General features: G+C 46.6%; 1 protein-coding gene across 1 annotated transcript in view; it reads left to right on the plus strand.

The window, feature by feature from the left end:
• LOC119431635 (major facilitator superfamily domain-containing protein 4A-like) overlaps window positions 1-24,232 on the plus strand; it is a 42,965-nt gene that overhangs the window by 13,654 nt on the left and 5,079 nt on the right. Inside the window, exons 5-9 of the mRNA XM_049657959.1 lie at window positions 6,144-6,247; window positions 14,977-15,069; window positions 20,024-20,104; window positions 22,649-22,796; window positions 24,162-24,232. Coding sequence (XP_049513916.1) covers window positions 6,144-6,247; window positions 14,977-15,069; window positions 20,024-20,104; window positions 22,649-22,796; window positions 24,162-24,232 — 497 coding nt within the window. The remainder of the gene's footprint in view (window positions 1-6,143; window positions 6,248-14,976; window positions 15,070-20,023; window positions 20,105-22,648; window positions 22,797-24,161) is intronic.

The raw sequence follows: 24,232 nt of genomic DNA on the forward strand, positions 1-24,232 counted from the left end.
GATATTGCATAGCAAAGTGACCACTCTTCAGGTGATCGGAAACTCGTAAACCAGAGACGATGCAAAGAACAAAAAAAAAAAAAAAAACGGTTTTGCGATGCAGTAGGGAAATTCGCTCACCTGCACGCCGTGCCGCCATTGATTTTGACGGCGTCCACTCCAGTGTATATTTTATCTTCTATCGGTAAAGAAGGCCTAAATTGTACCCTAAAGGCGCCAACGGCTTAAAACAAGAAGCTCCAGGATTTTTTTCCGGTAAATAAAGAGTTAGAATGCGAGGAAACGCTTTGAAATCCGTGACAAGACACTCAAGTGCCGGCGCTGAACTTTCGGAAGGAAACTTGAAAGGGGAGGGTGGGAGGGGGTTCGGCGCTTTTTTTTCGCATTAATAATGAAGATTTTCCCGTCAAGTGAATTACAATATTAGATTTAGAAGAGTGCTTAATCGTTCCTGAGCAATTCAATGTCCCTCTTCAGTGCCTCTTGAAGTGTACAAGGAACAGGATGACGCACGTGATAGGGGAGCAGCTAAATGAACGCTACTATAAATCACTGCAAGAATCATCACTATTGTAGACCCGCGTCTGTGCGAACCAACTGCCACAATTTATTTGCTGACCATCGAATATTTTTTTATTAGATCATCAAATCTATATTTCACCCCGACACGCGCAGGCTGACGCCCAACCTGACGCTGGTGCTGGGCACGGCCATGATGACGATGACCATGGCGCTGATTCCCGGTGTGTCACGTGCTGGCCGTGCTGGCCGTGGTGCTGGCCATCATGGGCTTCTTCATGGGGTGCATCGACACCGTCTCCAACGTGTACATGATACGCATATACTCCAAGGACGTCTCGCCCTTCCTACAAGTGAGTCCCACACTCCACATGTTTAGCATGCTGGCATGTAGATGGATGGAGAGAAGGAAAGACAACGAGGTTAGCTAGACTTTGTCCAGTGTGCTATACCTACACGTGGGGAGGGGTGGAGTGAAAGAGTGAGAGAAGAGTTCAAATTGCGTGGTTTCACTGGACGATGTACAGCGTTTTTACAGAAGGGCAGTCAAGTTTGTCGCCTTTAGGTATATTAATTGAAGAATAGTTCGTGTGGCTTTTCTTGGTTATTAAGCTGTGAGTTCAAGTTCACAGGACCTTTCCTTCGGTAAAAAGCCGATCGTCCAGTCTACGACGCTGGAGAGCCTGACGTTGTTCGTCGAAGCAGGAGCAGTACTGGCAGATGAGGTGATCGGCGCTTAGTGTTGACTTTCATATTGCAAAAACTTGTATTTTTTTGTATTTTTGATGTGCCGTCATACAATGTCATAAGTTACAATGATACTGCTTGTGCGTACTCACTCTCTCTTTCTCTTCTGTCACGCTTATGACACACATTGCCTTCGCCTTTTGAAGTGTAGATATAGGTTTAATGCGTGTGTACGCCAGAAAACAAAACAAAAAAGAAAGGTCGAACGCTGGAGAAAGCAAATGCAATTGTCTTCCACCAACGTGAACGCGGCATTGGCGTGAACGAGTTAGTGGTTTTTTGTTCACGAGAGGCCAACATGCGCTCCACTTAAAGAAATTCTCGCAGGAGTTTGTACTGTGAAAAAAAGGGGCTGATACGTGAAGTTCAGTCGAACTACATACAGGATGCAGGTGAAGTTGCAAAAAAAAAAAATGACAAGAGGGGTGATTCCGCACTTAGCTCAGCAACAATCGGATGGAGATCTGACCGCTTGTTTTGGAGATAGATTATTCATAAACACATTCATAAACATATCTCGGGAAATTTTACATAGGTGCGCCAATGGTAGTTTTTGAGACCCAATCGAACGTAGGTGTTGTCACGTGCTGAACGTTGCACTGTTGCACTGTTGAGCTCGACATCGCGGATTGGATCACGGCCGTGGCGGCCGCATTTCGATGGCGTCGAAATGGAAAAACGCTCGTGTGCTTGGATTTAGGTGCACGTAAAAGAACCACGGGTGGTCAAAATTGATACAGGGTCCTCCACTATACGGTGTGCCTAATAATCATATCATGGTATATCGGCCAGTAAGATCCCCAGATTTTATTTATGCAAGGTTATTTTCTTCGAGCTGTGTTCCACCTGCTCGTCATTGGAAGCAAAACATAATGGATAAATTAGTGCCATACTAAAAAAGTCCTAAAAGTTGTTTTTAAAATGCGTTTGGAGGCCTGTGTGGACATGGCCAAGGCACTAAGTAGAATTGCGAGGACTGGAAACCCAACACCAACAATAACGAGACAAAAGAAAATACAGTGGCATAATGGGTCTGTTGGTGAGTCAGACGATGCGCGATCGTTGAGCCTGTCTTCCGGCAGCTGGAATTCAACGCAGCGCAGTACGAGACTTCAGTGCTTTTAACCCAATCTGACCTAACCTTAGACCAAATGAGCCAACTACGTTAAGGTGCCCGCCGGAGGATGGAAAGCTATGCATTCTCTGTTCCCATTCACGCTTCCACTCAAGCATAGAAGAAGGAAAAGCTGTAAGAGGGATCATCACGAGATAAAAAAAAATGAAGCCAGTAAAGCTCGGCCCAGCTCATGATCATGTCGTGGTATTATTTAGTGTGTTCCACCACCGCGCTCAGCGCACGCTCTTACAAAAAGACGACGGCTGCGGCACCAACCTGTGACTAGTGATGCTGTACGTTGAAGTGAAGACAATAAACGTATACGTTGCAATAAACAACCGAGTAGGCACAGCCTTATTTGGAGAAAACGTGCGCATAGCTGTTTCCAAGCTCCTGAACACGTCCGTGTCGACTAAACCTATAGTGTACTGAGAACCGAACACCGCGGGCTGAGCCCGCTGAGCGAAAAGTCACGTGCTGGGCCGACTTTTGGAGGCACGGCAGAGAGAAACAGTGAAGCGACGGCTGGGAAGAGGAGATTGACAGCGTGACGTCATGCTCCCTCCTTGGCCGTTTTCTCCCCCTGCCCCTCCCCGCCCTTTCAATAGAAGACCTATTCCTTCTAGTTTATGCATCGCCACAATTTGCACGATGCAGGCGCTGCATTTCTTCTATGGCATCGGGGCGTTCGTGAGCCCGATGATCGCGCAGCCGTTCCTGCTGAACGAGGACTGTTCGGTGTTCATTGACAACAGCACGGAATCCATGCTGGACCAGGAGGACATGAATCTTTCTGGGGGAGGCCTTCCGGCTACCTCGCTCGCCGAGGCCCAACGCAAGACGCACATCGACTACGCATTCTGGATCATGGCCCTGCTCATGGCGAGTGCCGCCGTCATTTTTTCGAATCCCACTCAAGATGAAATCTATTACAGGAAATATTGAGCTTACTCAATGTTGCGCTCAATAGTACTCAATGTCACCATGAGTAAATGAAATGGCAGTTGTCTTACTTCGACGTCGAACTACTGGTTGTCCGAAAAGAAACCGTGCAGTGGGAATGGTGATCCTAAAATTTGAAAGGGCTGCGGCAGTGTAGTGATCACTAAAGGGAATGCTGAAAATGCCCACCACCGGCTTGAAGACGTGTCTGTCCACGACGCTGCATATTGTTTAACACTCGTTGTAAGGTTGCTGGTGCTATCTGTGCAATGTGGCGGGTGATCGTAGCCTGCAGCTCCTGCAGAGTGTGATGATGTCCTCGTCCCCCGTTCTTTGAGTGCACCCCACAGACGTGATCAGAAGTACTGGTCTTGCGCTGCTATATCGCACGTGAAACTGCGGTGTCATTCACAATTATCGTAATATTGTCGTTTATTTTTCTCACTGCACAGCTTCTTTTCGGAAAGCTAGTATTTTCAAATTACTCGAATGTTTTCCGGCCTTTTGAGGGGAAATGTTTATATAAAAAAAAATGTCACAGTTTCGCCCTAAGGGCGAAGCAATGAATGCGATAGCAACACAGCAATGTCATACGAAGTAAGGTGAGCGGCCTTGGTAGCAATATGAATTGTAGTAAACATGAGCTGATTAAGTACGCAGGTGTGCTGCGGCGTAAGTAGACCGACATGAAGAGAGACTCGATGACCACGAGAAGGCGCGTGTGAAACGGTGGTGTTGATGAGAAGCGCTTACCGTGGGCAGCGCGTGCGAAGGGACACACCTGTAGTGCTGCACTGCCGATCTGGGCAGCATTGCATGTGTAGCGTGCGTTGGAAAATGTGGCCCGACTATTACTAACTGAATGAACAAGCGTGGTGTGAGCGCGCACAAACAAACATGAACAGATCGCACTGAATGACTGCAGCCAACGACTGTCAAAACGCTGGCAGCGCAACGTACCTTCGCCCGCTGCGCGGGCGAAGGTACGTGCGGTCTATCAACGGAAACTGAGCGGCATAAAGGTCAGAGCCGTGTGGAGATAAGAGACGGTGCGGTCGAACGAACGACGAGCGCGGTTGTTGGAAGCGTAGAAGTGCGCCCCCCCCCCCTCCCCCTATGCTCCCTCCGGCGCTGGCTTCCCGCTTCCTGGCTTGCGCGTGGGAGAGATAAGAGACTGTGCGGCCGAGCGACGAGCGCGGTTGTTGACAGAGAAGTGCCCCCCCCCCCCCCTGCTCCCTCCGGCGCTGGCTTTCCGCTTCCTTGCTTGCGCGTGGGAGATTGAGTGCGTTCGCTCTCCGTGATAGCTCGCGTCCCCCCACGCTTCCGCTGGGGCATACGGCGCGCGGCGAAGATTTTATCTATACGGAACCCCACGGCGACGGCGACGGCGACGGCGACGACGACGACGACGCCGACGGCAGAAATCCGGTTGAAGTGTCCATATAATTGCTATCGCAATAAAAAGAAAAACAATGGGAGTCATGGTGTTGTTAATAAAGTACTCTTCGATCCGAAGGTCCCCGTGGTCCTGTTGGCTCTGTCCTTGGTGGCAAAGCAGTGGTACCGACGGCGCCTTGCATCCCAGGATCCGGGAACGAAAAAGGCCTGGTACGAATCCGTGGACGACCCATCTGGTAAGGCTACGGGGTTGGCTTGAATGGTTAACCAGTCACACGCTAACAGCTACTGCTTTGTTTACTTCGAACGTACGCAGACTTTTTTACACTCAAGGACTACATAGTGAACTGAGTTTCAGAATCTTGAATTTCACAGGCTGTTGTGAACTTGTAGAACTACTTGAGGGCCTATAGATTATAATTTTCTTGCTTATGAGTCGCTGGAATGTAACTAGTTATATAAAATGTCACAAATTTAATATTGGAATTATCTTATTGCCGTCCTTGGAGCATTCTGGGGGCTTGTACCATGCATTTCAGTTTTAACGGGACACGTGTACCTCAATGGAAAATTTTCCGCTGTGCCCTAGCTTCGCATATTGACGTTTTGCATACAGCAGCCACCGGCAAACTATACTACAATGTTTTTAATGTTTTACTTTGGACACTTAAAAAAAAGTCCACAAAAGTTACACGAATTACATACCTACAGAATAATTGTGTGCTCCGGCGGACATCATTTACAAGAAACACCAAAGCAAGCAATTTATTAATTATTGCGGTTATAATAATAAACTTCTTAATTACAAACTTTACGACACATGTTTAAATGGGAAGGCTAAAGGAAATCGTCAGAAAAGCCTAGTTCCGCGTTTCTGGCCGTGTAAGCCGAAATCACATTGCATCCATCTCTAATCGCGAAACATTCCGTGATAACTTGAATTCGTGGCGTATTAATAATGTATAAAGATGTTACACTTTGCTTTTTTGTAATATTTGTATTGTTGCCCTTTTTTTCGTCTGTATCTTTGTTTTTTATTTATTTTTTTGTATCTTTTTTTTTAACTTGTAATTACTGTTGCCCCCCTTACTCAATGCCCTTCAATGGGCCTGTAAGGTATTTTGAATAAATAAATAAATAAATAATCGGCCGCAAATTATTTTTTTGAAATTATGATTACGCCCGCAGTACTGCGAAGCGCAGCCTGCGGTGCAGCCTTGTTTTGACTAACAGGGTGGCGTAAAATTAAAGCAGGCTAGATGTCAAATGACCTCATCTAGCTGGTTCACAAGCACGTGATTTTGCTGTACCTGCGACATAATATTTGCGAAATAATAGCTGATATGTAGCTGCCGAAACTCGCCGCAGATACCTGCATGATTTAATTTTATTCTTTCCGTTTTCATCTCTGTGCCGGCAGTACCAGCCATCCCGGACAAGACGGGCAAGGCGACGGGTACCTCACAGATCATTCTGGTTGCGCTCCTCACCGCGGCCATGATGTTCCTCTATGACGGACTTCAGGTGACGTCAATGCACTTTCATATGTCAGAAAAATTTGACTACTCGTTTTCAATGCACGAGGCGACCTGTCGGTCATTCGCACTGTTAACACGCCATCGCTTCCTGGCGCCGGCAGCAGCCGTGATGACACTGTGACTGTTCTATATCTTGTTTTTACCCAAAATAAGCAGAGATAAAAATGGTGTACATTAATAGTCTCTTCTGGGGAAACTGAGACTATTCCTCTGATACTTAAACTTTTAAATGCGTAAGCATTCCTATGCCTACCCAACGAGGAAACTCTTCCGTCCGTAACTTTAAACGATCGCTTTCATGATAGGGCCCACAGCAGCAGGCCAATTTACCTTCGTGCCGCCTCTCGCTTGAACGCGAACTAAGCGGCGAGAACACAGCGCCCGCATAGCTATTAGTACTCGATGCACTCTGGCCCTATTCCAGAATGCGTTCAAGATAGGGCTCGCATGGCCGCGCCATACGCAGCCGACGCCAGAGTACGGTTGATAACGGTTTGCATCGAGAGGAGGCAACGTCATCGATCACGTCTACGTACGAGGCCTACCAAACGTGACACTGTTAAATTACGTCACGTACTAAAGCACGCATCGGCTAGTGCTCATCTTCCAATAAACAGCGGCATCATCCAAACGCACCATCATATGTTGTTGCTGCCTCAAAATGATATACCATGAGTGAACACTGCTACTACTCGCCTCTTCGTCGTCTCATGCTGGTGTCACTTAGCATTGCCGTGTCGAAACCGCACTTTTTCGTTTCACAATTCTTTCGCGGTGTCTCGCAATTATACCAAACACAGCAGAATACGAGGATGATACATTAGGTGATTAGTAGAAAATTCTTACGCATCATTTAGCTAACCTCCACAGGAGACTGTGTTTAATTCCTTCACCCTGTTTCAAAATATTGTCCAGGTTTGTAGGAAGAAGTCAATGGAGATGGTGCGTAATACTTATTAAATGCGTAAGCATTTCTAGGCCTAACCAACGTGGAGACCCGTGCATCCGTCCATCGCGTAAGATCACTTTCTAGACAGGGCCCGCGTCAGTTAGCGAATTGACCTTTGTGCTGCCTCTCGCTTCAACGTGAACTATAGTGGCGAGAACACAGTGCACATGAAGGTATCAGCACTCGCCGCACTCTGCTCTCATGGCAGATCGTTTTCACGATAGGGCCCACGCGACCACGCCACACGCAGCCACCACCGGACTAGAACGCCCCACCTCCCTCCTCTCACCTGGATGTACGCTATGGAGGAAGGCGGCGCGCTACCTCCCCGCTTTCCTTCTTTGCACGGCCACGCCATACACAGCCACCGCCGGAGTACGGCTAATCATAGTTGATAATGGTTCGACGCGGATGGGTAAGGCCCAGCGATTAATGGCTTATAATGACCAGAACATCATCAGAGCACATGGTGCGGCTACCTGCAGTAGTTTGCTTGCGTTATCAATTCACCTTGCGCCGCCGTGCGTGTCGCCGTCGGATGCTGGTCAGATCAAGTTTTATAACATTGATAACAACACCGGGCTGCGTGGAGATGAGCAAGTGGCACAATGCTTACGCATACTTAGACAACTCCTAGAGCAGTTCCTGCGCGAATTTCTTTTTTAAAATTTTTTTTTGCGCAAGGGCTTTTGAACGAAAGCTGAAATATCTAAATGGAAAATAAAACAGGTATTCCACAGGTGGGAAGGGCAAAGGCGAACAGGATAGTGTGTATGCGTGTGCGTTCGTTCGTGTGTGTGTGTGCACACTAAGCATTTTAACACCCTTACGAGTGTAAATCAGTTTATCGCCAGACGGACACCCTAAAGGTGCTGTTACCTACACCCTAGAGGAAGGGTGGCCAGCAAGATAAAGTTAGGGTGTTAGGGTGCTCGTCCATATTACCACCCCTTTAAATGGGTGTTAGAAGGGTGTAAAAGCTTTTTGTTTCTATCGTGTGCACGGTAGGCAGGCTCGGCTGTGCGCACATTGAACTACTACTATTCAGAGCGATCCACGCATAACTCTCGTGTATGCGCGAAGCTTCAAGTTCGGCTACCAAACACAGCGTCTGGTAGCGGAGTTTGAAGCTTCGATGGGCATACACAACATTCATAGGCGTGGATCGCATTAAATATTAGTCATTCAGGGCGTATACCACCAAACCTGTGTTCGCTGCACAAGTACCACCTCACAAAGCGAATACTTTTGGGCATGTACATCTACCGCAATAGTTATCACGATTTCCAGATCCGTATAACATGCAACACAGACCGGCAAGGCATATTATGATGCATTTTAAAGGAAATGTGAACAAGTTTATTGCGTGCTACAATACAGAGTACAATATATACATAAATCCACAAACACATTTGTAAATACAAGAAAATTTACATTTACCACAAACGTATGTTAACAAAATATGAACTGATCAAATCTGTCCTTATTAAAGGAGAAACAACATGGAAGCATTGAAAGAGACCAAGTTTGCCTTGAAGTATTTTTAACCAGCTAAAGGAATACATTTTCAGTATTAAATTGCAAGTTCGAAATTTTCAAGTATTGATGACCTTGAAGAAATTGGGGAGAATGCCAAGGTCAATTAGGGAAATACATGAAATGCAGAAGCACACGAGCGAAGGCAATGGTCTGTTATAAAATATGTCGCGTGAAAATGACTTCTTATTGTAAAAGAAAAACCTAATATATTCTACATTTACTACTGTTTAGGTGCACAGTGCAGTATTATTGGTGGCCTTATAAGAACAAGCCACTGTTCTCGCATTAAGGTACTCTGCTGGCCACAACAGGTGGATTAAGTGCTTTAGAATACATTGCCAATTTCGAAATCATTTGTACTTGGGTGCGGTAATACAATGCGGTAATGCAAGTTTAATACAATGATAAGCAGCACTCCCTTATTTAAACTTACAATCCTTCACTCATACTCCCAAATTCTAGTTCATGCACTAAACGATGAAGTCCCTGCTACTCAGTTTATTTTGATCTCCCACTATTTACCTGGTCCTTCATGCCGGAGTCTCTCAACGGGAGCCTGAAATGTTTTGCTGTCTCCAAAAACCATGTTTACTCCACGCATATATTTTATGTTCCTCCTTTCTGGGGAGATTGCATGTAAGTGTTGACCCATTCACTGCACTGCAGTGCCACAATCATTTCTCATCTTGTGCTGTTACTACATGCATGATTCGCAATTGCTGTTGATCTGCTCCCCACCCCACTATGATTCAAGGTCAATCTCTCACTTAAAGGTACATTTTGCCCTCTGGAGAATGACTACAAGCAACACATCTAGGTAAATGTTTTAAGCGCTCCTGTGCACCAGTTTTTTTTCTTCTCCTGTAGTGACCATGTACAAGTTCTAGTCTCAAAACTGTCTAGCCCCAACAAATACTTTGTGTTGTTTCAAAATCGTGAAAATCATTTTCCAAGACTTGTCCGACAACAAGCAGGAGCCAGGTTTTCACGATGCAAAAGATGAAAGGTTGTGCTCAGAAAGAATGATATGGCTGCTATTTGCTGCATGACTGTGTGAAATGATACATGTTTACAATTTTTAGGAGCAGCTCAGTAAAAGAAATACGCGCATTGTCTGCTGAAGAGTTTTTTAACACCCACAAGAGTCACGGTTTCTTGTATACCTCTTAGGTTTCCTTGCAGTCTAGACTGCAACCAGATGTATTGTGATTTCTATACTGAATCAGAAAATAAGAAAAGCTCGAAGTTTAAGGTTGTGAGTATTATACGATAATAAATTAAACGCAGAAGAGTTTGATGCAAAAGAAAATAAGAAGCTCAGTTTAATAGGTAAAAAAGTGTTCATTTCCTGCAAATAAATAAGTGGGAGGAAGGTCATATGAAATTATCACTGAATGCACAATACAATACTGCGCAATGCCTCAATCTGTGAACATCTTTCCACTAAAGAAAACGCTCATTATGTAAGGCCGTCATACAAATGCACATATATGCTAGAATCAACTTTCAGCCCGGCAGTGTACACTGTACCATAGGCAATATCTGAAAACTGCCCACAACTGCACATGATATCGCCCTTGAGCCGCCAAAGGAGCCTCACGGTGTTAAAATAAAACTTCATTCGTTATATCAGACTACACGCCTTTACATACTTATCATGTTGTCTTCACAAATGCGTTGAACGAGACATCAACCATCTGTCTGAAGGCGAACGTAACTGACTTGCCCCTGATGGCGTTCTGATGGATGCCACCTAGTTTCTCACTACCATTGTGAAACTGCTGCTGTCATCTGGATGACCTGCAAGAAAAGACGCTTTAAGCTCCAGATGACTAAAAGCTATTAGTACAAGAGAAACAAGATCACTGGCAATAAGCCTCATCTCGGTTTTCGAGAGAAAAAACCAAGATATGAACACAGTGCAGCTTACTTAAAAAATGAAAACCTCCTACCTCAGATGATGCAGTCAAATAACTGTATTGAAATTGCCACACAGCTGCATGTTTGTATGCTTACACGCTGTTTTCAACAATGTACCAAAATGCTTTGCATAATTTATTATTCATTACAGTGTTAAGTGGGTGCAACGATTTATTAAGAAACTAAGTTGAATCTCATGAGTAATTTTTTAGTGCTACATTGGAAGTCTGCACCAGTTCTCACTAGTTATTTGCACTACAGTACTGCCTATAACTGGTGTGAGTCAAACAAATTTGATTAATGTGCTTTCTTGCCAATTCGGGCCAAACAGCGCCAGCGGGTCAAACAAAGAAACAAATCGGTGGCGATTTAGTGGTAAATGTGAGAGAAATAGGTTAGCATTGCGTCGCACCTCTTGTGAGTTCGAAATCCATAATTGAAACTGCGTTCACCACATTAAAAAAAGTCGCTGTTTCGCCAGAAAAGCGAAGCATCAGTTGCGATATCAAATTAGTAGAGAGCAATTCGGAGTAGGGATAGTAGTTTTATCGGCTGCATAAACTTGCACACATTCGTTTACTAACTGAATTAACAAGCGTGGTGTCAGTGTGCACAAGCAAACATGAATAGATCACACTGAATGACCGCAGTCAACGACTGTCAAAACACTGGCAGCAAGCGCAGCCGCCGCAGCGGGCGAAGGTTCGTGCGGTCTATCACTTCAACGGAAACTGAGCGTCGAATGCACAGTGCATACAAAGGTCAGAACGGTGTGAAGATAAGAGACGGTGCGGGTGACCGCCGCAAGCGGGCAAAGTACAAATGCATTTGTTGGCAGAGTAGAAGCTGCCGCCCCCCCCCTCCCACGCTACCTTCCCGCTTTCTTGCCTTCGCGTGGGAGATTGAGTGGCCAGTTCCCCTTGCGGCCTGTTGCAAGATAAGCATTTGGTGCCGCAGCACAGCGTCGCCCCGCCTCCCTGCCATACCCCCACGGCCTTTCGCGCGACGGTCGCGTTTGCTTTCCGCCGTGCGTTCGCTCTCCGTGATAGCGCGCGTCCCCCGCGCGCTTTCACTCGCGCATCGGCGCGCGGCTACGCTTTTATCGCCTTTGGACTTCATACGGAACCTCACGGTGACGGCGACGCCGACGGCAGAAATCTGGTTGAAGTGTCCATATAATTGCTATCGCAATAAAAGTGTTGTTCAGCAGCTCACTCGACGCGCATGTCCTATCTGTTCAAGCTACTGACAGTGGTCCGTAGCAGACCACCGTCACTTGCACTACGCACACACTTGCACACACCTCTGCCATATGACATGCTTCCGACACTTCACACACATACTTTTTAATGCTTTGACACTCCTACTGTTATCACATAAAAAAAAAACCTTTGTGCGACTAACTGCAACCTTCTCAACCTGCACCTGCAGCTTCCTCAAACACATTCTCGAGAGCCTGGGCATGCCTTGCAGCTTCCACAGTGCTCCAAACTAGTTTGGAATTCTAATAGGACTAAAGGCGACAACTCTCGAAAGGCATGCAAACCACCCAGAGAGACCTAAAGGCTGTATATGCTACCTCTAAAGTACAGCAGGTTGACAAAATTGACAAATTCCCGAAAAACTTTGTTATAGAGAGGATTTCGCTATATGCAGGTTCGGCAAGAAAATTCGAAAAAGAAACGCTTACCGTATGTACTATCGCTCAATATTTACTCCCAATACATTAAAGTTGCAATGAACAAAAATGTCCCAGTTTCGCCCGAAAGGTGAAGCATCGATTAATATACGAAAAAAGGATAGTACAGTCAAACCTCGTTAATACATACCCGCTTAATGTGTAATTGCGGTTTAAACGTAGTCGCGAAGATTTCCCTACCCAGCCCCCATTGAACCCCATGCATTGGCTGACCGCTTAAGCCGTAGTCGCTCATTGCCCACCAAACGGTTAGTGTGTACTGTGTTTCTTGTTCTGGCATAAAATCGGCAAAATCTGATGTGCGCAGACGTTTGATTCTCGAGTTGCGACGCCCGGACGACAGTTGCCAGCAATAGTCAGCTTGCAACATGGCCACAATGACGTATTTCCTGCTCGTACAGCTGTTACCGATTGCTGCGCACAAAAGCATGGCCTTCGAGATAAGTTCCCGGTAACGTGTAGAAGCTGCCGGTACGGGATGCGACTTCGCTGTCGCCGTTGGAGTAGTAACCGCGCAGAAGCACATTTTATTGCGAAGCGCATTTGTACTGTCACCGTGGACGTCGCTTTCAGGTTCCGTGTAAAGTCCAAACACGGCAACATCGTCGCCGCGCGCCGTACGCTGTACGCTGTGTGTGTGAGTGAAAGCTTGCGGGGGGTCAGCCGACTCGTATCTCGCGTGTGCGAGGGAGAGAGGGGGGGGAGGGGGACGAGCGCGCTTCCGCGCTAGGCACGGCGGCGGAGGCGAGAAAGGGAGGCGTTTACTTCGGCGGCGGCCGCCGTATCTTGAAAGCGATCTGCGATGTGGAAAAAGTGTGCGCCCGCTCATGCTTATCTTCAAAGCGAACTGAAAACAAGATCAATATCTTGCGTTTCTTCGAGGAAGCACTCATCCTTGGAATCTCACACCAGGTACTGGATCCGTGGCCGCGTGTCGTTTCGCACAAGCGCGAGGCGTCGGAAACGAAGAGCGAGCGACACGATGGCGTCGTAGCGTCGTATAGTGTCACCTAGTGTCATGTTAGTGAAGCGCAGAAACTTGCACAGTAACCAAAGAGTGGCGCTGCCAGCGCGTTGATAAAAAAGAAACGTTTCTTGTTTCCTTCGGCAACATCAACAGGAAAAGGAGAGTGCTGGCTTGGCGGGCTAGGCCAGCTGCAGCAAGCGGCGAGATCAGGTTTGAATAAAGGGACGGAGAAAGGTCACGCCCGCGGCGACAAGATCACCGGGTCGAGGGATGCAGGCCCGCCTCACGCACGCACGCACACGTGCGCTCGCTCTCGCCTCGCTGTCGCCGTGAATTCGAGCGCGCCAAGCGCGACGTCGCCGCTTCGCATTCCGTCGCGGCGGAGAAGGTGCTTCCGGTTGCTACTCGCGCAAAAATGACAAAATTTGGGTCGAAACCTCTAGGTTGTCGGTCTCCCGCAGCCACTTTGGTACGCAGAGCTCGGAAATACATGTGCTCCTATGGAGTAACGGCGGGCAATAGCAAAACTTCACTATATCCAGGAATTTGTTATATGGAGGTTCGTTATAAGCAGGTTTAACTGTAATTGCATTGTTATATTACTGTGAACACAAAATCTAATGATAATCAATGAAAATGGTAAGTGAGTGTTTGTACTTCTGGATGTGACATTTTGGATTGGCCGTCATACCAGTAACATGATAATTTTAGAAAAAACATGCAATGCATAGACACACTGTACAGTGTGTGGACGTATACGTGCTCTTGTGCCCAGATTTATGCATCAATATGTTCGACACCCTTGAGTCGTCGATTTAGCACCCTTCTTCGTGGCCAATTCACACCGTGGAATACACCCTTATGATAGGGTGTTTTGAATAAAATAGGTGCTGAAGGGGTGGAATCGAGGGTGCAAATTATGAGAACACCCCTTTTAACACGTTTAAGGGTGTTAAATTGTTTAATGTGTATGTGTGTACTTGCGTCCGTCTGTGTCTGCGTTCGTGCATTGTATATGTATTGTGTTTGTGTGTTTGTTCGTTCGTGTGTGTGTTGTGTGTGCGTTGTCTGCGCGTGTGTGGTTTTTGTGTGCATGTGCATGTGTGCGCGCACGCGTATGTGTCAACAACACTGTGATGTGAACCATGGGCAACCCTCACAGCTGTTATCATTGCTGCATTTAGTGCGACAGAAAGATAGCAAGCGAAGCCGAAGCACGTTGCACGACAAGAGCGAACAGTTAAACAAGCTCGCATGCTGTGATGCTTTTCGGAAGCTGGAGTGGCGTCTGCTGAAGGCGACCTTTTCTGGACGCGACTCTACCTGCAGGGTGTATAAGCCACGCTCAGGTCAAAGTATCGACGGGACTGAGCAGACGGCTGTGAAATGCTTCAATTGCAATAACCTTCAACATTCGAACTGCAAGGTATTCGCTTTTTCAAGGGTGTGCTTTGGGTTGTGGAGTTTAATACGAGCACCCTTTTTATAAGAAATTAGATATCATTTCATACCTGCAGTCTGAGTTCATCTGTAGCTCTGTGCAGAGAATATATTTGTTTACAATTTGGTCCTCGCAAACGCATAGATGATGACGTCTAAATGCTCCATGCCTCACGCTGACGCACCTCTCCCTCCTTGCAGGCTGCGTACGGTGGCTACATCTATTCCTACGCCGTGAAGGGAGCTGCGCGTCTTCCAAGATCTGACGCTGCCTACCTCAACGCCCTCTTCTGGGTCAGTACACACCTTCGTCCGAAAAAGCCCAGTTCGAGCCGCCATATATTCGAGATTACATCTGCTTGTCTTACTGAATCAGGTGTTGTCTAAAAAAAGTCGCAGTTTAGCCCGAAAGACGAAGCATAGCAAATTAGTACACAGCTATGCAAAGTAAGGATAGTAATTTTATCGTCCGTATAAACTTGTAAACATTCCCTTAATAACTAAATTAACAAGCATGGTGTCGGCGCGCACAGGCGAACTTGAACACGTCACGCTCGATGACCGCGGACACTCGTTGTCAAAACGCTGGCGTGAGGAAGCGCTGCGGCAGCAGCGAGCGAAGTGACTTTGAGTGCTGTCTATTGCTTCAATGCAAACTGAGCGGCCAGAACAAAGCACGCACAAAGGTACGAGCCGTCGGTGCACCAAAAATCTGCCCCCAACGAAGATCGGTATCAAGATAAGGCCCGCGCGACTGCGCGCGGATGCTGAATTCGCAGAGGCTGCCAGAGTACAACGCCCCCCCCCCCCCCTTCCACCCTTACCCTGGTGCCTTGTGCCCGACGAAAGACGACGAGCTTCCTCCCCGCTTTCCTCAATTGCGCGCGCGAGATTGAGCTGCAATTGTCGGCTCCCCTCGCACGCTTTCACTCGCACATACAGCATACGGCGCGCGGCGACGGCGTTATCGCCCTTTGACTTTTGACGGGACATCACGGTGACACCGACGGCAAAAATGCGCCTGGAGTGTCTGTATAATTGACATCGCAATAATGACTATTTCTACCCGACAGCGGGTGACAACGGCATAACTACAGTCAATAACATTTACAGACGATGAATCGCATATTGCGGCTGAATCAATTGTCGTGGTTTGCGGTTTTTATACGTTTTCACAAGCGACTTCCTCGTCCAATTTGTAGGCATGTCCACGCACAGTATTGGGCAAAGGGATTTCTACAACAGCATGAGCGTTCTCTGTATTTCTAGCTAATTGTTTTGCATACAAGTTTCACTCAATGTATTGTGATTTATTATGCAGGCTACTTTGCTTTCACTAACTGACGCTTTAAATGCGAAGCATTTCTTTGCGTACATTTGCCACTTTGAGAGTATTTATCTGTCTAGCAGCCTACGTCTTGGTGCTCTCATGCTTGTTTCGTTAACTTGGTAGGTACCGAAATTGGCATAGTATGACAAGAGTATATGATGAACATAAATGATACGTCATTGCATGAATATCATGAAATGTGCATCATGTAGGTCATGAAACAACCGCCTACATCTTGGGGCTGTCATGGTCGTTTCGCTAACTTAGGCTTCCCACACGCTGCTTTGCATAACATAGATTCCCGCAGGGCGTGGGATCTGTCGGCTTTTTTTTCTTTTCAGATGTCCTGGCAGCAAAATTCGAAATGTATTTGTATTTTGTGAAAAGCTTCTTATTCTGCTTCTTCAGTGCCTACACTATTTTAGCCTTTGTGCCACGATAGAATAAAAACCGTACATAATATACCTTCAAGGTTTCGTATGACAACAACAAGACAAATAAGCCGGCACTTGCTGATTCGTCGACTTGCTCATTAATCACACGACGTTCTGCTACAGAGGCGCAATATAGGCATTGCCGCAATTGCGATTGGGAGCCAGTGTCAATATGGTGCTTGACAGCAGACGTCCGGCCCAGGGAAAGTTGCCCGACATCAAAAGAAGAACGAAGTTCTTCTAAGATGCGCAGAAGCTGAGAACGCTGAGCTGGGGTGAGACCATCGGCAATAGATGAATCGAACACACCTGTGGCTGTGGGCCAAGGGTCAGACGTAGAGAGAGAACCGAGCGTGCTGTAACTGGCGCAGGACGTGTTTTCAGGGGCATCCGTAATTTCTACGGCGTCGATTGCTTCCACATAGCCAAGACATTCGCCTTGAAGCAGCATCACAGGGTAGGACAAGGGGTTACAGACGAAAATAGCTGTGGAGCCTTGTTTGACGTTCACTGATCCCAAAAGGTAGCAGCAGACCTTTTCGATTATAAAAGTGGCTGAATGGAGAAAGTAGTGCGACGGCGTCAGAGATGCTGCTGGCAATGCATAGCGACAATCACTGACAAGTTGGGAGGTACGTTGGTGTCGTGCCTGACGAGTAGTTTGTCCACAAAAGAAGCATTATCGGCAAGCATCATATCTTACATCGGCGACAGTTCCAGTTCGGCCCGTGCACAATGAATGATGTGGCGGGCGAGAAAGTCCCACCCCAGGATAACTTCAGGGGAGCACGGTGAAATCACAATAAAATCCAACGGCGTATACAATGTCCTCGATGAGAACACGAGCAGTGCACGCTGCTATCAGGTGAATACGCTATGCGCCTGCGGTGCGAAGGGACAATCCAGCAAGGGGCGTCGTGATCTTTCGAAGGAAGCAACAGAGCTTGGCGTCCATAACTGATACAGCGGCTCCGGTGTCTACGAGGGCATATATGCGCGCACCGTCAACTAACACGTCAATCACATTGGCCGGGCTACGTTGAGGACTTTCGCGTTTCGACGGCGTCGCAGCCCTTGCCTCATGGACTGCGACGATTAGTTTTCGTCTTCCCGAGCTTCGGGTCGAGGCCGCATCGGTGATGGGGAGCGTCGACATGGAGAAGGTGAGCGGCGGATGTTGGCAGACCAGTGGAATGGTTGTGACGCAGCACGAGGTTCATCATCGTAATATGGCGATCTTTGGATACTTCAGTGATACCTGACAACTGGCGAATGGCCAAAGTAATACCTGTGCACAAATCTGGCTCTAAACTCGACGTAAAGAACTATAGACCTGTTTCATTAACATGTGGATCCAGTAAATTGTTCGAACATATTATTTATAAGGCCATAATATTGCACTTAGAGAATAATAACCTACTATACGGCCGGCAAGATGGATTCCGTTCAGGTTTATCTACTATTACTCAGTTAGCTGAGATAACCCATGACATAGCTACCTCAATAAATAACAGAAGTCAAATAGATGCCATTTTCTTAGATTTTTCAAAGGCCTTTGATGTTGTTCCCCATCCAGCTCTTATTACTAAACTAAGTGCCATTGGTATACACGGGAAAACAGTTTCATGGATAAAGAACTATCTCGAAAACAGAAGGCAATGCGTAGTTGTGAATGATATTATGTCTGGGTACCTCAACGTTTTTTCTGGTGTACCACAAGGCTCGGTTCTTGCGCCCCTCCTATTTCTGATCTACATCAATGATATTCAATCATGTGTTCAGCCACATATTCAAATGCGCTTATTCGCCGATGATTGCGTAGTTTACACAACAGTAAATACCAGGGAGGATCAGGTAAAACTGAACGATTCGTTAGCCGCAATACAAAATTGGTGCGACATATGGGGGATGAAACTGAATGCAACAAAAACTACCTGTATCTCCTTCACACACAAGAAAAATGCGCTTCAGTTTACGTACACAATAAATAACATACCACTCAGAAAATGCAATGAAGTCACATATCTTGGGGTCACTCTTACAACGAAATTAAATTGGGAACCTCATATAAATAACATATATAACAAGGAGCTAGGTAAGCTGCATTTCTTGAGAAGAAAACTCAGAAACACACCTCCCAGTGTTAAATTAAATGCATACAGAACCCTCATCAGACCCGCTTTAGAATATGCTGACTCAATTTGGGCTCCGCACCAGAAGTATTTAACCGACAAGCTAGAACGCATACAGAAAGTAGCATTAAGATTCATATATTCACAATATTAGCGTCAAGCAAGCACTGCGAATCTGCGCGTCAAGGCTAACATTCAACCACTAGCTCAACGTAAAATGATTTCTAGGTTAAAATTTCTATACTTAGTTTATCACGGTTGCTGTCATATACCACAAGCAATATACATTCAAGCACCATTCAGACTTTCCGCCCGAAATAATCATAATAAATCAATACGGCCCCATCCGAGTCATAACAACACTCACAAGTACTCTTTATTCCCACACGCCATTTTCCCATTGGAACATGCTACCCTCCGAGGCAGTTAACTGCTCATCTGTCAATGCATTTATTGACAGTATTCAGAATTTGCAATTCGAGTGGTAATAAAGTGACTGATGTTATCTGTATTCCATATGCAGCCTCTTGTGGCTGCATACTTATCGTAAAACGTTGCTTTTCCTGCTTGTACGCGAACCGCTCCTTTAAGCAAAGTGTGTGTATTTATTGAGTATGTTCACTTTTGTGCGTGCTTATGTTCTTTGTTTGGATACAATGGTTTCACTTTTCTCTTTTTCTCCTTTTTTTGTACTGTATCTCATTTTGTAACCACTCCTGCATGGGCCCGAGGAGGGCCTGCAGTATTGTAAAATAAATAAATAAATAAATAAATAAATAAATAAAATAAATGTTGCTCTTTCCTGTCTGTAGAAGGAAGCAGAACAGATCAAACATGATTTGCATAAGACATTTTGCTCACATTCCCTGAGTGCCCCACGTCTGGACACTCCACGGCAACCTAGGCCACGCAACAACCACCGGAGGCTTGCAGGCCTGGTGCGGCACAGGTCACTTGGAGAGCCGAGTGCGCAAGGAGTCCACGAGGTGGCGCCCTACAGCTTGAGCGCTTATTAGCGCCTAAGGAGCCTCGATAGCAGGCTTAGTATAGAGGCACCCTATGAGCGCCTCAAGGAGGCCTCCAACTTAATCATGAGCTCCGAAATGAGGTGACGCAAGTAGCTCGTAGTTGGTGAGGATAGCAATAAAAGAAATAAATGAAGAAAGAATGAAACGAGCTGCCACCTGAACCTGGTGCGAACAATTAGATCGAATAGGGCTCGGGGTTGATAGTTGAAGCAGAACATAGAATTCTAATGACATTGGACCACGCTTGCTCTGAGAACGTTTACCGCAATCGAACGTGATCATCCACAGTTGCCATTTCCCATTTCCATTTTCTGTTCTTCGCAGGGCATGTTCGCCATGGGTCGGCTCATATCCATCGTCCTGGCCACCAAGTTGGCCCCGGCCCTCATGCTGCTGTGCAACGTGGTGAGTTCTCATTGCCTCCACACCATGGTTCGTCCATCGCTATGATTGATTGGTTGATTGATTGATTGATTTTTTATGGAGCAAAGGCTTCTGCACACCCTAGAGCGCCACGACTAATGCTTTGATAATATGCACAGGTTGAAAGGCCTGATCTGTATTGTGAGGTTCGTTAAATTGCATCGTTTAGCCCCTTCAGTGTCACTGACGTACCGGTACGTTTCCGTGTTTCTGTCTCGCCGTGTCACTGGCATACCCGTACATTTTATACTCTCTCCAGCCAAATGTACGCAGTACCATGAAGTTGGCGAGCTTCAGTGTAGTTCCGCAATATGAAAAATGTCTCTAGAAGCACATTTTCTCATCTCTTTGGCTTTGCTCAGACTGGATTTTTGTTAGCGCGCTGTGGGGCACGCCCATTCGTGGGCGTGGTCGTGCCGTGTGAAGCGCGCAGACGCAGCTGGTAAGGCTGGCTCCCAGACTTTACCCGCTGCCACGGCGATTCTCCTTCAAATATTCGTGCCCTAGTGCAAGGCCACAACTCTTGCGTGCTTCTTCCATCGGTCGTACGTTTATACAAGATATTTTTTTTTTTTGACCTGACACGGCGGCGCTATCGCGTAAGCCTGCGCGTCATAAAAATACCAGGTAGGCGATAGAAAACATAACAGGAAGTTTAGGACTATATAGCAATAGTGCATTTGCCATTATCCGTGTCATTTTTCCCTCCTGCATAACCGAAAATAAGCCGTTGTATTGCTTATATAATATCCGGGAAAGAAACCCGACTCTGGGGGTGCGTCACCTCCATTAAAACCCGACACTGAAAGGTAAAAATACGTGGCTAGGTCTAAACATTTATTGATGTCGTTCATCAGTATGTGATCACGCATGACGGGCCTGCTAAGTTAACTTTGTGCGAATAAGGCGTCACCAGCAAAACTCCGCACAAATGCAGAGCAGCACTGTTCTACAGTGGGCGGAGTGCTAGTTAAATGCGTCGAAGTTTCCATGTCGTCTTCTAAAACTGTTCGGAAGAATAATGGTGACCATGTGCCACAAGCGCACCTTCACTACGAATAGAAATTATGAGCTACAGAATCGCTTGTCGTCACACTTAGTCACGCTTCGAATCAGGGACGGCACGGCGTAAAATAGATATCTTAGCAGGCATTCTGTGATCGAAGTAAACATTAAGATATTGAAGGTGTACGTTTTTAACCAAGGTCACATGGTGGAAGCGAACAGCTATTAGAGAGATTTAGCGTATCCGGTATTCCGGTAAACGCTTCCGGACTGCGCGTCTAGCCGGATGAAGGCATATGCAAACGCGAACGGCCTGCACAGTGTAGCCACCTGGTAGCGCTGAACTCAACCTTCAAAGTTATGCATTTGAAAATAAATAGGCACCGTCATGCGTGTTGCCCCTCGTAGACTGTCAACCGGCACTTTCAAATTAGTAACGGATCACGTAAGAGCCCAAAAGCATCTTTTTCTCGCCTTATCTGAGCCGCACCAACAGGGCCGATAGCCTCCCCAAAGCATGAATAGCCCTCGTTTGCGAGCGCGGTGGCGCGGAGAAGGGGCCGCCTACGCCCGCCACCGAACTTACGCCCTCTCCGTGCGAATGAGACGGCCGGAGAAAGACTTGCCGACGCGCGCACTCTCGGAAACCATGACACAGAGCTGCTATTGCCCTTACCCTACTTGTGTACCCTACTTCGCTGCTGGTGTAAATTTTCAGCAGCGGCGTAATCGTGAACACGTTGCTTTTTGAAATGTCCTACTTCACCAGCAGCGAAGTAGAATATACTTGAGTACTGCAGTGTAAGCTCCGCGCCACCGGGTGGCGTCACCACTGCGGCCGCTCGCATTTACGTCTCCGCACATCACAGAATCCTCCCAAACGGACCGCGTTTTGTGGTATACAGTCTCTAGTAGGGTTATAGCTTAAGCTATTACCCTAATAAAATGCTGATCCGTTTACGTACAATTGTACGTAAACGGGTCGGCATTTGCCGGAATACCGGGTAACAAGTGAGGCGTGCGGCAGTAATAACGCTGGTAGTGACGTGCTTTGGCGAAGTGTTTAACCAGAGATAAGTTAACCTCTTAATTGCGCAATTACCACAATTGAACAGTGCACCTCTGCTGCCGCATGCAAATTGAATTGTTCCTCAGGTTGCCCTGCAGTTCTATCAGTTTTCGTGAGTACTGAAGGGTAATTATCAAGGTTGCGGTATAGAATCCAAGTGTATAGAGGAGTTCGGTGCTCGAAATCATTCTTTTCCTCCTCCTCTTCGTCATCATATCAGAAAACTGTACAAAGAAAAAACGTAAAACATGGGAATTGGTGACAACTGCTATTCGATAAGGCGCGGTCAAGAAAGTCTAGCGCTTTACTGAGTGCGACAAGCCGAGCACGCAAGAGTTTCATTCTAGGACAATAAACGCGTGAATTATGTCAGCCTTTCAACTTGATAATGCGTTGCGCCGGACGGAGTCGGTTAATTCCCATCTCATGTTTTCTCTGCATCGCGTGTCCAGTGCGGCTGCACGCTGGGCGTCACCCTGATGCTATGCGTCCCCTGGAGCAAGGCCGTGCTCATCATGGGCACCATGATGATGGGCATCTTCATGAGCAGCGTCTTCCCAACTGCCCTGTCGCTCGCCGAGCAGTGCATTTACGTGTCACGTGAGCGATGTGTTCTTGCCTTCTTTGGCTGCCTCCTTTAATTAATAGGGTTTCTGATCAGTTTCTGCATACGAGTGTACATACCCATCACACCCAAAATACATTTTCATCATCATCATCATCATCAGCCTATATTTATGTCCACTGCAGGACATACATTTTACTTGACTTTATTCTTTGGCGGTTAACCCGACGTGGTTGCTCAGTGGTTATGATGTTGGGCTGCTGAGCACGAGGTCGCGGGATCTAATCCCGGCCACGGCGGCTCCATTTCGATGGGGGCGAAATGCAGAAAACACGCCTGTGCTTAGATTTAGGTGCACGTCAAAGCACCCCGTGTGATCCAATTTAATCCGAAGTGCCCCACAACGGCATGCCTCATAATCAGATGGTGGTTTTGGCACGTGAAACCCCATGATTTAATTTTAATTATTTGGCAGTTATCTGAAACCTCATGCTGTCTTTGGTCTTGAGCAGAATCTAAGTGGCTATGTCCAATAGCGAATTCAGTCGAGCGGACAGAGATACTTACAGATGTTGAGCATTGCTCCTGGTTGCCCAGTCATACAGTGCTAACAGTAATTAACAGTAACATGTGGGTGTGCTGCTAATACCAGCCTTAATATGTAAATGGGCCTGTAAGAAAACTGAGAACAAAAACGTTAACGACAGGAATGGAAAGGCATTGGCTGAATGACAGAAAACGGGAAGCTTTTATAAATTAATGCCTCACTTGGGCAATGCGACAAAACGCATACAAAAGAAGCGACAAAGGTTGGGGCACGGATGTCGTGTCCATTGTATCAAAGCAGTTCTTGTGTCTGTTATGTGTCACGTTGCCCGATAAACGTGTGCACTTTGTGCAGTGCATTACGCCAGTGACTTAACTTCTCTGCGCATAACGCAAATCTCCAAACGAGACCCCTTAGGAATATAAAGGTTCTTACTGTGCGCCTTTATATTATGCTGGGTTTCCTTCTTGTGATAACACAATACCGGCACGCAGCAAAACTAATTAACCTCCCCCTTCAAAATTTTACGGGTAAACAACGATGCATTTCTTATTGCGTAAGAAATGCATCCACATCCACCATCCATTTCTATACACATTTCCTCCACACGGCGCAGTAATCAAGGCTTTAATCAGCGTTCCTAAATGCTTCAAATTGTTTAAAAAATTAAAGATGCTTTTCCGTTCATATCGGCTGCAACCGCTCGCTTCTGATTCCAGTACAGTCGAAACGGTCTCAGCCAGCACAAGACATGCTAATTATTGGAATTTGTAATACATTTACGGTTGTCATAACCTGAACTCGTTGTGTCGCTTTCTTAAAAGTGATTTTTCTTGTTTTTATGCATTTGCAGCTCGTATAACAAGCACGCTAGTCTTCGGCGCAGCGCTGGGTGAGATGTCGATGCCTGTCATCTTGGGACAC

This window comes from Dermacentor silvarum, chromosome 10 (assembly GCF_013339745.2).
Source record: "Dermacentor silvarum isolate Dsil-2018 chromosome 10, BIME_Dsil_1.4, whole genome shotgun sequence".
NCBI lineage: Eukaryota > Metazoa > Arthropoda > Arachnida > Ixodida > Ixodidae > Dermacentor > Dermacentor silvarum.